Below are 12,308 nucleotides of genomic sequence, written 5' to 3'. Positions count from 1 at the left end.
TTCTAATTACACAGGGATACAGTCATTCAAAGTGCAGTGTGGGGAGGGAGAGAGGGGCAATTTGAGTCCTACATTCTAACAATGCTTTCATCCCATGAAAACTGTTCAAATGTGACAAGTCCATGTTACCTCTTTACTTCCTTTGTCAAGTCTGGCTGAAAAACAGTCTGTGAGATTAACTAAAATCATATCATGCCCCTTACTTCCTAGCTGACCGCATAGTGGGCTATCTCAGGTCTGAACACCTGTTAGTTCTTAAAACCAGTTGAACAGAACACAAAAAAATGTTAAAAGGTCAATAAGAACAACGGGGGGAAAACAACAACGAAAAACACACACACACATAAAGAAACAATTACCCATGTCTCGCGCAGTCCAATTAAAATCTGAACCAAGTTAAAAATACTAAAAATAACATAAACAGACCAAATCCATGCCTGTTTCAGTCTATGGAAAACTGAAATCAAGTTGAAAATACTGAAAATAAAGCAAACAGACCAATTCATCCAAGCCTGTTTCAGTCCAAATACAATTCTAATCAGTTTAAAAATATTGAAACGAATGTGATTAAATCAAGTAACCAACATCTACTTCAGTACATGTAAAATTCAAATCAATTTAAATATTGATTTGAACCGAGAAGAAATAACAGCAGGTGAAAATTATCTTGACTGAGACCACATATCGTTTTCTTTCTCTTCTTCTCTCCACAGGTAGAGTCAGTAAATATTTCCCAAATATCTTTTATCCTTATCAACACAACCATTTTCAGTCTGACAGAAAGAAATCGGCATGCACAAATTCATGCAAAATGAACAAAAATATACTGATAAAATAAAAAGAAGAGGAAAAAAAAATCTGTTAAACTCTTTTCACATTTACAGTTTGCTGGGTTTTTTTTGTGCATCCACTCCTATGAAAGCCAACTGCACCCCCCTCCCCCCTAAAAAAGAACAAAAATATACTGATAAAATAAAAAGCAGAGGAAAAAAAATCTGTTAAACTCTTTTCATATTTACAGTCTGCTGGGTTTTTTTTGCATCCACTCCTATGAACCCCCCCCCCCCCCCCAACCCCCCCCCAAAAAAAACAAAAATATACTGATAAAATAAAAAGTAGAGGGAAAAAAAATCTGTTAAACTCTTTTCACATTTACAGTCTGCTGGGGTTTTTTTGCATCCACTCCTATGACCCCCCCCCCCCCCCAACCCCCCCAAAAAAGAACAAAAATATACTGATAAAATAAAAAGTAGAGGGAAAAAAAATCTGTTAAACTCTTTTCACATTTACAGTTTGCTCTTTTTTTCCCCCAATCCACTCCTATGAAAGCCCCCCCCCCCCCCCACCCCCCCCCCCAAAAAAAAAAAAATTCTTTTTTTAAAATGCCAAACTAAGAATTTAAATAGAAAAGCGAGAGAGAGAGAGAGAGAGAGAGAGAGAGAGGCCTTTTGAGTAATGAACCAAAGATCAGATAAAATGAAATACGGAGCAGGAAACCAAGCCAAGTCAGAAAAAAAGGAAAGAAACCAACAAAAGGCAATGGAAGAAATCAAAGGAAGAAACACAACATTAAGGAACAATAACAACACACTGAAGATTTCATTATTCTATCCGTCCATATCTTCAAAATATTCTGATTCCAACTAAACGGGACAAAGTGGAGCAATCCACTTCTGATACTTGTGTTTTGCAAAGTTGGGCACTTTCACACACACGTGCATGCACACACATGCACGCACACTCATACACACACATACGCACACATGCGAATGCGCCCGCACATACACACATGTGCACACACTCTTACACACACACACACACACACACACACACACTTTCACTTACTCGTATGCGTACACAGTAATTCCCCCCCCCCCCCCCCCCTCGATTTTTTTTCCTTCCCTCGTCTAATATCACTTATAGTGAAAAGACGTTAAACTAAAGAACGAACACACACACACACACACACAACTTCCAGTTCATCAAGGAATCTACCTGTGAGACTGAACTGTACAGATTTACAAAAGCAACCAATAATAACTGGTCTGCCTGTTTTCTGCATGGGTTTGGACTCCCTCCCCCTCCTCCCTTATGACTCCCAAACTCTACAGCAACTCCAAGCAGTGGGTGAGGTGGGGGGAAGGGTCAGGGCAGGTAATAACACAAACTGTTTACTCTGGTGCACAAAGAGAGAAGAGGGGGAAAATGACAGGCAGAAAGATAGACAGAGAGCAGGAAGGAGAAAGTCGATGGGGGAGGGGGGGGGGGGGGGGGGAGAGCAAAACGGCAACTTGGTTTTAATATAATTTCGATGATCAAATAAAGAGAACAGAAAAAAAATAACCCCTCTGCCACCCCACCCCACCCCCAAAAAGAAGGGGGAAAAAAACCTTAGAAGAGAGACTGAGAAGCCCAGAGAAAATGTAGCCATGCAGAAAGATGAGGGAGGGAGGAAAAGAGGTGGTCAGAGGAAAAAAGGGTGGTGGTGGCTTAGACATAGACTGATAGAGAGTGAAAAAGAAAGTGAAAGAAAAAGAGAGAATAACTAAGGAAAGAGAGAATGGAGAGATGAAGGATGTACGAGAGAAAGAGAGAGAGAGAGAATGAATGAAAGAAGGAAAGAGAGAATGAAGAAATGCATGGATGTAGGTGAGACTATCAGAGAGAGAGAGAGAGAGAGAGAGTCAGTACACTACAGTTTTCAATCAAGCTTCTACGAGAGAGTTAAGAGGGGAGGAAGAAAGAGAGACAGACAGACAGACAGACAGAGACACAGAGGAAGAGACAGAAACTGAGACAGAGAGACAGTCAAGTTTTCAATCAAGCTTCTTTGAGAGAGCTGAAAGAAAGAGAGAGAGAGAGTGATAAGAGAGAGAGAGTGTGTGAAGAGAGCAGGATACACTATAGCCTTCAAAGGAGTGTGTGAGCATGAAGTCAGACCTGTGCCGACTGCTTCATGCCATGACGCTGATCCAGCAAGACCACTACCGCTGCCTGGTGTCAAGAGCAGGCACAGTACTGACAAAGAGTTCTCAGCAGAGGAGTCAAGCAAGCAGACCTAGGCGATCTCTCTCTCTACGCACTCACTTGCACTGCAGACAATCTGGCTCGAAGAATATGTAGTACAGTCTGTTGTGTGCACAAAGCAGATAGCTGTATCACCCAGGATTTATTACAGTTTACGAGCACAATGCTGTTATCAATCAACAGCAGAATAAAAGATGTTTCTCCAACTGAAAAGCCCTTTTCAGTTGAGGTTTTCTTTTCTTTTCTTTTCAACCTGAAGTGTCATTACACATACACACCCATCACAAGTGGAACACATAGAAGAATTCAGAGAGAGAGAGAGAGAGTGAGAGAGAGAGAGAGCAAGAGAGAGAAAGAGAGAGTGAGTTTTCAATGTTAATTCAGCGTTACAACACCATTTAGACAGAGGGGGCAAGAAAGACCAAAATATTCTAGTGAAAACATCTCAAGTAATTTGCACGATCATCTGAACTGCACACAGACACGCACAGATAGATTCAATAAGAAACAAATTCACACATGCTCACACTCACGCAAGGTCGCGAACTCCAAGCTGCCTACCCTACGTGTACACACACACCTACACACCCACAAGCACACACTAACACACACATCCATTCACAAACACACACATGCACAGACACCACACAAAGCCAAAGAATCACACAGAAACAACTTATCAAAAAAAATCTGTTTGCTGTCACTAATGTTTTCTTTTTTTCCCCCCTTATTTGCATTGTTTTTGCACTGAATCTCACTAATTCCTTTAAGACATGTTCATTGGTAAACAAAAGAGTGTTTGCTTCACTGTTTTGATCAGGGACATCAGAGAACCAGTCCAGTTTTAAACCGTTCTTTCTCATGTCTTTGTAGGCTGTACACAAACAAAAAAAACTGAACTTCATCTTCCACTCCATTTTCACATGATGGAGAATCAACATCTGATATCATTTTGCTGCCAGTTAAAAACCATCTTTTACAATTTTTAAGACCACTAACTCAGACGAAATCTTAAAAGAGAGAGAGAGAGAGAGAGAGAGAGAAAAGCACAGTCAGGTCACACTACCCCCCTTTCTCCCATATAAAATCTCCTCTCTCGCTGGCAGTCTTTACACTCATAGACTGCAACACAGTACTTGATTAACACCACATCACTGTTCTTTCACTCTCACGGCAAAGCGATGAAACTTGCCAAGTGCCACACACAACATTCATGTGACAAAAGAAAAAACACAGTAAACAGATACTTTTGAAAAAGAGAACAGTGATATAAAATCAAAACAGAACCAGAATCAACAATAAAAGAGAGCAGAAAAGAACATGAACAAAAAAACAACAACACCAAAACAACAAAATTAGTTAACCACATACATACCCACATACACAAACGCCTACACACATCACACAACCCTCATTACATTCCCTCCACCCACCCAGTCACGTGAGACAAACCAATCGACCAACAGACAGAGCGACAGACAGGCAGAGAGACAGACAGACAGGGCCCCTTACTCTAGTGGGAAGGAGATGAGGGAGACGGCCACCACCAACAGGTCCAGGATGTTGAACAGACTGCGGCAGAACGACCCCTTGTGCAGCACCAGGCCGTAAGTGATGATCTGCAATAGACCAGTATCATCATATCATTAATGATTTGATTTATATAGGGCCTTTCCATGTAAAACATTGCACTGCATTTCATTGTGCTGTGCTGCATTGCATTACACTGTATTGTATTGCATCGCACTGTATTGTACTGCATTGCATTGCATTGCATTGCATTGTACTGTACTGTACTGTACTGTACTGTACTGTACTGTACTGTATTGTATTGTAACAACAGATTTCTCTGCATAAAAATTCTGCTCTCCCAAGTGAGAGTGCATCACTACAGCACAGCACCACCCAGATACATTACCCACCTGGAAGTGTTTTCACACAAAATGGATTTTTCAACATAACTTTGCCACAGGGACAACCCTTTTATTGCCATGGTGTCTTTTATATGCGCTAAAAGCATGCTACACTTTATTTATTGAGTGTGGGATTCAATCCCAAGCGCTCAGATTCTCTTGATTCCAAGGCAGATGCATAATCACGAGGCCACCACACTAGAATGTGCTGTACAATGTAAAAAACTGATGCATAAACATGCATTCAAACACTAACATGATAACATACATGCATAACCCTGCACAGACATCCAACCAAACACTCGAAGACTACTTTATGCACATTGTCAAATAAAAACATCACGCACAACAACAAAACACTCAACATACATTATCAAACATCACGATACCTAGATGATGCAATCTCAAATCACAATATTCCACACCAATATCACAATTCTCACAACACTAAGCCAGTCCACATCAGGCTTCAATGTCAGCACACATCATCACACTTCACCAGCAGTTCAAAACACCAACCGTTAATGACAGGATTTAAATTTAGACTTTCCAATTGTCCTGTCAAATTCTCTGTATTTCTACTGTGACACTTTTCAAACAAATACTGTGTAAACCAAAACCCTAAACAGCACACACTTCTATGTTAAGACACCATAAACACATCCTTGGCACCCCACTCTGCTGCTGGAAGCTTCAGATCACCACCCTCAGTGACCTTACATCCTTGTGATCTTTTCTTCAGGTAAACACTTTTCTTCTCATTGGTTTATCATATATTCACTACAATGTAACTTACACACATCCACATTCCATAAAATAGGTGTGGAGAACAGGTGAGGGGTTGGGCATGTGAGGGGGTGGGTTACTGAAAAAAGAAAAAAAAAGAAACAGCTAACAGTTGAGTGGTGGGAACTGGGTGAGGGGGTCGGTTACACAGTGTCTATTTGTTAATCGCATCTCATCAACATTCGTCCACCAGCTCCTGAAACTATGTGTTCATTTGTGTGTTACAGTCAATGAGACGTCAGTACCAAGGTCCAAAACCATCTCCCTGATCATGTGAAAGAAAATCAACAAAACTCACACAGAATCTGATTAATCATTTTGCCCTGACACATCACTGACTGGTCCAAGTAACCACCACCAGCTGCAGTAATTTACAGGAGATTCTCTTCTTCTTCGTTCGTGGGCGGCAACTCCCACGTTCACTTGTATGTAAACGAGTGGACTTTTATGTGTATGACCATTTTTACCCTGCCATGAGGCGGCCATACTCCGTTTTTGGGAGTTCTTCTACTTCTCCCTGAACTCTGTGGCGAGTCATAGGGCTTCTGCACAGAACATCGGTTCATCCGATTCCTCCAGGTATGTGGGTTGTGTGTCAAAGCCTGGGTCTCAGCAGAGACCCAAGAGATAAACACAAACATAAAAACAAAAAACACTGTTTGGAAGGCAAATAAGCAATGCAAATATTCAACCAAACTGTCTTTCACAAGACAACGACAGCACACAACAAATTCATCACTTATTCAGAACACATCGCAATTAAGGCATTTAAAAAAATCTGTAAGCTGTTTAAAATATATTTCGTTTTTACAATATATCTGCTTTAAAGTAGTCTTCATTCATTTTAAAAAGGCAATTTTGATGAAATTTTGCATCATTCTGTGTTATTTATTAAATGTCTTTAAAACGGTTTTTGTTGTTCCTTGTTTCAGGACCTCTGCAGCCGCTCTGATGATGGTGACATCCACACACAGATACATATGTGCAAGCACCTCACCCTACAATAACTACACAGCAGCTCTCTTTTAACAGGAGCAACAGTGATGATAAAAATCATTTCCATCAGCCGTTCAACAGAAGGACTTACAAACTCCAAAATTTCAAAGCAAGCACTCTTGTCTTTGTGCACTCATCATCTGTTTGAGGCAGACAGTATTGTGAATGTTGGATGCATGAGGCACATGTCATAATTCAAACCAGATTCAGTGTCTATTCTCAGAAAATTAGACACTTTGTTTGATACACTATTCTTGTGACAGTAGATAACATCCTTTTTCTCAGCTCCCCCATTTTTTTTTCTTTGCTTTGCTTACTGCTTTTCATGAATCCTATCCATCAATATGCATTATTTTGTAACTCACTGTTGTTTAATTATCATGTCACTGTGTGAATTAATTTACAATAAAGGGACAAACATCCTCATTTGCATGCTGCAGGCACGCACTCATATGCACGCATGCATGCACTCCCACACACACATACACAAACATGTACACATATACAACACCTGACACCCATGGGCTCACACATGCAAAAATAACAACAAGGTAAATTCCATAAAGAAGATCAACTCATGCATGCTGGAAGTCTTTGAAGTCAAATAAATGAAAACAACAATTGGATCAATGAGTGAAAACTGTAGTATAACCCATTCATGCATATTGCAAGCCTCAACAATTTCAATACACTCCTGCACACACCATACACATACATTACCTAGTCTTTTCATAACCAAAATACAGCATATAGCATTGAAAGTTAAAAATATATGATACAATGATTCATGCATAAAAATACTCAGAAAGGGTTATAATATTTGATTTTCACAGATGTCTGAATGAATCGTGGGTGTTATGCAAAAAGATAAAGAAATAAAAACACCTAGCTTTGTTTTGGAGCATGACAGGTTGCCAAAGCTGAATTAACCCAATGTCACATAAAATAAGAGGGGGGTGGGAGGGTTGGGGGGCGGGGGGGAGGGGGGAGAATGTCCTATTGCCTTTTACTGCCAGAGGATCAGTGAATTCATGTTCACTGTATGAAGGGTCTGACACTGGAAGACAAGACCCATTCATTTTCTACTACTTTAGCCTTCCCCAACTGAAGTCAGGTAACCATTCACCCCTGGGTGGGGGAGAGGAAAGTGGAGTAAAGTGCCTTTCCCCCAAGGACACAGCACCATGCTGAATGGGGTGGGGGTGGGGGGGGGCTCAAACTCTCAACACTGGATCACAAGTCCAAAACCTATCCCATTCTGTCATGGTGCCTCCCTGACACACAAACAAATGGTCTGGCAACATTAGAAGACCGAACCTTAATGACAATCAAAGTGGTGAGACTACCTGTCAAAATCATCATAAATATGGTCAAAGACAAAGGCAAAAATCAAAATGAGTTGATTTATTTAAAAAAAAGAAAAAAAAGAAAAAAAAAGAAGTCAATTCAACCCTAAGAACTGATTAAAAAGAAGTGTAGTACTGCATCACACACATACATGGTGAACTGAAGGAGATATCTGGGTGACAAAGGCCATATTTCTCCCCTTTCTCTTGTCCATCTGGTGCAAAGAATCAGAACCACAATAACAGTTTCTCAAGCTCAACCAGTGTTTCGGGTTTATGCCTGGGTTAGGAAAAACTGCCTCTAGTTCTACCTCTTTGTCAGCAGGTATGGCACAGAACAAAAGCGTGGACACTTTCCACAAAACTGAAAGCAAGTCAATACAAACTGTGCCTCCCTTGTGGCAGTAAAAGATCCTAGGGGTTGTTCATTTCTGTCCCTTTTCTGCAGTCCATGTGTGTCTTACAGTCTGAAGAATCTGTTTTAAGGCCCCAGGACTTTGCCCTTCCCTTTATGGCCTGATCGCATTCCCTTCACCCACTGACAGGCTGGTGCTATTTGGACAGTACCAATCACAGACATTGCTGGATAGTCTTTCATTTCTCTCGCTTTCTGGGAAAGGGTTCTACAGACTACTGTGCTCACGATAACTGATGACACTCACACAACCTCAAGTGACAAGCACGCAAACCAGATCTGAACCACCCCTACATGGGTAAAGAAAAAAATGTATCACAAACATCAAGCACACACCATGCACTTTCAAGCTAGCACAGTCACTCAAAAAGAGTTGAGACTTCATGAGGAGTGTGGAGTCCACCACCAGCAAGGACAAAAAGAAACTGTACAGCTACCATCCACAGTGCACCATCTTTCACAAGCGCTGTGGGTGTTCTTCATGCAAAGTCAGCCCCCACACTTCATCACCATCTTGTTCAACAAGAGATGCTGCGTCGGCAAGAGAGCTAAGCAGTAAAGAATCTCACCAAAGCAGATGTGATGATCAGGCTTAGGCTGTCCATACTACATACCTACAGACTGTTTCCACTGTTGGTGTTCAGGTGTACCTACATAATTATGATTAAAAGTTGTTAAATCAAAACTGTCCTCAGCCTATGGTGGAAGCCAGTCCTGAATCGGTCCCACAGAGACTTTCAACTGGTTCCATCAAACAGTAATTCAGATACAAGTGACTTCAGTACAATATGCAAAGCACCCATTGTCCATGCCATTCTTTGGACACAGAATTTGGATTTTTTGAAGTACACATGCCATTCTTCAGACACAGAATTGGATTTTTTTAAGCACACATAATTTTGGCTGGATCAAATCCCTTGCTGCTGAAGTTCAGTGCATCTCACAATTTGAACCACCATTTTTGACCCCAGCTAAAGACACCTTCCTTGATGGGTGTCTTAACCACTTCATATCTATTCTGCTATGCTGGTTTGGATATTGTGCACTGTTTGGTATTGAATACTGTTTTTCTTTCTGTCTTTAACGGGAACGAGTGCAGTGTGTCTCTTCACACATTCCTGTGATAACAAATGAACTGAATGAGGCAACCTTGGCATAAACTAAACAATGAAATACTTGTGATGTTGGAAATAAAGGTAACAGTAACAAATCTTGCAACTGCCAAAAACAACAACCAAAAAACAAACAAAAAACAAAACAAAACTAATGCTTAGCAATGTTTGAAACTGAAAATAAATAAAAGGAAAAAAAAGCACCTGTTCATCTGAAAATAATTCGAAGAACGAAGCGCCTGTTCATTTGAAATGAAAATGAAGTCATGAAAGAAACTGCTGTAATGTAATTGAATAAGATCAAATAAACAAGTGTGAATGTAAACATGAAGTAAAGAACAGAATCTCTGTGAAAATAAACACATGCCAGTTACCCTCTTCTGACCAGGCTTCCTGTTATGTAACAGCATGGAAATTATGGTTATTGTTTTTGCTTGTAGATTTGACGTCTTTTCCTTTCTCTTTGTCATAAACATTTTCCAAAACACATCCATGCGCATGTACAACACACTGATATGATGTAAGCATATTCCCATACAATATTTCTTCACCTCACCAATCTGAACAAGTGCCTACACCTTTACTGGTGTACACACCAGTGCAGGAACTGGTAGTGCTAAGCTATTCAGAGAAGATACGTCTCACCAACTATCAAGTTTCCATTTTCATGCCTACAAATGCAAACATGAACCCACACCACATTTCAGGTTTTTGTAGTAATATGAAATGCAAAGAACAGAAAAAGGGCAAAAATCAAGAGGATGACAAGGAGATACGTAAGGGAATTAAATAGAAATAAGCAGCTGAATACAATATACATTTTCTGGTGAGATTTCTCTGATCCACGAAGGCAGTTTCACAGTCTTGGAGAGCTGCTTCTTGCCTGTGTCTTGGTTCTCACAAGTTTCAGATAACTAATTTCCAACAGTCTGCAGAATTGGAGCATAAACTGTCAGCACTGAATGACTAAATCATTTCCTTTATTTTTAACATAGGCACCTTCATGACTCACATGTGATTCCTACCTAATCATCAAAAAATGAAAAAAAAAACCCCAGCCATTTCATTACTAAACTTGTCGCATAAACTGAAACGTCCCAAACTAGTAAAAAAGGTAATCAGGTAATTTTTTTTTTCCAATCAGCCACTGACAATGAAGATCACTTGAGAAGACAAGACACTGGAAAAAGAGACTGAGCCTTTATGGCTCATGTTACTAATAAAATGAAAGAAAGACCAGATCTACTGAATCTTCAATGCACACGGCCATATCAGCTCCAAGTCTGTCACTACACACATTTGCAAGACAGATCTAACTGTATTATATGCCGGTTTGATATATTCTTGGAAAGGTGCTTAAGACTGCAGCGTGAGTGATAAAACACTACAACGAGAATATTCTTGAAACACTCATCCATGTTTCTGGCTTTGCAATACTCATGTTTCTGTCTTTCTGTATGTCAAGTAGCAACTCAAATGTTAAACTGCATGCACAACGATTTCATTAAACAAACGAGAAAGAAACAGGGTGAGTAGTTATCGTGTTACTGACAGGTCAGTAAATGTGGCATTCCAAAATTTTCAAGAAGGCTCTAGTTCTGGCACCTCTCTTCCAGGAACAGCCTTCCATCAAAAATGCACCTAAAGACTGCTAAAGCGTGCCAGTTTAATCTGACAAACACCCTCACGCCGCACACCCTGCCGTCCACATCACCAGTGTGTCTGCACATTCATGCACATGCCCTTTCAAATGGAACGGACATGAATGAGACTGGTGGGGGCTGGAACATACAGAAGGAGGGTACAACAGACTGCTGTCACAGGGACCACTACTACACCCATCCAATCACAACACAACAGCGCAGACTGACACACCCAAACACACACACACACACAACACACACACAGCAAGTGCATTCCATGTCTACGTTCAGTCTGGCATCACTGCACTCACCTTGATGATGATTTCCACTGTGAACACACTGGTGAAGAAGTAATCAAACTTGTTCAAAATCTGAAACAAACAGACAAAAATACTGCTGTAAATGAAAACCAAATCTCTCTCTCTCTCTTTTTTTTTTTTAGGATAAAAATATGTACATAATTAGTATCTGCCTGAGAGGAAAAAAAATCTGAATATATATATATATACCAGCCACTGTGGTGACATGGTTAGTGGCAAAGACTGAAGACTTGAAAGACGTGGTTTAAAATCCCATTCAAAGCACATCACTGTTTGATATTTCAACTGGCTTCATTCAGACTGTGGACTCTCACTGTGAGTTCAGCATGCCATGGACTCAAATGGGAAGACAGGGACCACACAATTCAGTGTCCTCCACTTCTCCGTGAATGTCAAACAACATAGAAACCACCCACACATAACACATACACCTTCCCACATAAACACAAACATACATACACAAGCACACACACAAGTTTCAAGTTTTAATTATCCTTTCACTCCTATTGGAGTATGGAGGATTACTGCAAAATAATCTTTTCGTGCCCAGAACAAACATTTCCAAATACACAACAATGTCACATAAAAGTTGAGAAAACACAAATGTCTTTTAACTCCAAAAGTATAACTAGGCAACATTTGCAAATCTAATCATCTTACTTACAGCTAAAATGACTTTTTTGCCTCCTTTGAGCATATTACAAAAATTAAAAACCGATTTTGGAGACAAATATTTTTTAGGAACATATC

The 12,308-nt window shown here is 40.2% G+C and overlaps 1 protein-coding gene across 1 annotated transcript in view; it reads right to left on the bottom strand.

Moving 5' to 3' along the window:
* Positions 1-12,308, bottom strand: part of LOC143300076 (muscle calcium channel subunit alpha-1-like) — a 96,835-nt gene that overhangs the window by 51,197 nt on the left and 33,330 nt on the right. The window contains exons 20-21 of the mRNA XM_076613637.1: positions 11,550-11,609; positions 4,540-4,646 (exon numbers count right to left, since the gene is read on the bottom strand). Coding sequence (XP_076469752.1) covers positions 4,540-4,646; positions 11,550-11,609 — 167 coding nt within the window. The remainder of the gene's footprint in view (positions 1-4,539; positions 4,647-11,549; positions 11,610-12,308) is intronic.

The sequence above is a fragment of the Babylonia areolata genome, chromosome 25 (assembly GCF_041734735.1).
Source record: "Babylonia areolata isolate BAREFJ2019XMU chromosome 25, ASM4173473v1, whole genome shotgun sequence".
Taxonomy (NCBI): Eukaryota; Metazoa; Mollusca; class Gastropoda; order Neogastropoda; family Buccinidae; genus Babylonia; species Babylonia areolata.
This window is presented reverse-complemented; position numbering and strand designations above follow the sequence as displayed.